The sequence below is a fragment of the Cariama cristata genome, unplaced genomic scaffold, assembly GCF_000690535.1.
Source record: "Cariama cristata isolate BGI_N322 unplaced genomic scaffold, ASM69053v1 scaffold29736, whole genome shotgun sequence".
Lineage (NCBI taxonomy): Eukaryota > Metazoa > Chordata > Aves > Cariamiformes > Cariamidae > Cariama > Cariama cristata.
The window spans coordinates 1-203 of record NW_009622008.1 but is presented as its reverse complement, the minus strand read 5'-3'; the positions used below and the strand labels follow the sequence as shown (position 1 = coordinate 203).

The window sequence follows — 203 nt, the reverse complement described above, 5'->3', positions numbered from 1 at the left end:
AAACGACTTCGGGGATGGTGGCGGCGAAGGCGTCGTGTGACCAGGACTGTCCCGGCAGCGGCGATCTGTCCCCTTTCCGTTGCAAGCGCAACCCCACCGTGTGGTGGCCCATGCTGTTGAGAAGTTGGGCCACTTCCCCGGATTGCAGGTTGTCAAAGTAAACGGTGGCGCCGACGATCTGATCCCCTGGGGGTCGGGGAGGG

The 203-nt window shown here is 63.5% G+C and overlaps 1 protein-coding gene across 1 annotated transcript in view; it reads right to left on the bottom strand.

Moving 5' to 3' along the window:
* LOC104163251 (neuroblast differentiation-associated protein AHNAK-like) overlaps positions 1-187 on the bottom strand; it is a gene marked incomplete at both ends in the record, with an annotated part of 1958 nt that extends 1771 nt beyond the window's left edge. The window contains one exon of the mRNA XM_009702184.1: positions 8-187. Coding sequence (XP_009700486.1) covers positions 8-187 — 180 coding nt within the window. The remainder of the gene's footprint in view (positions 1-7) is intronic.
* Positions 188-203: the final 16 nt, after the last annotated feature.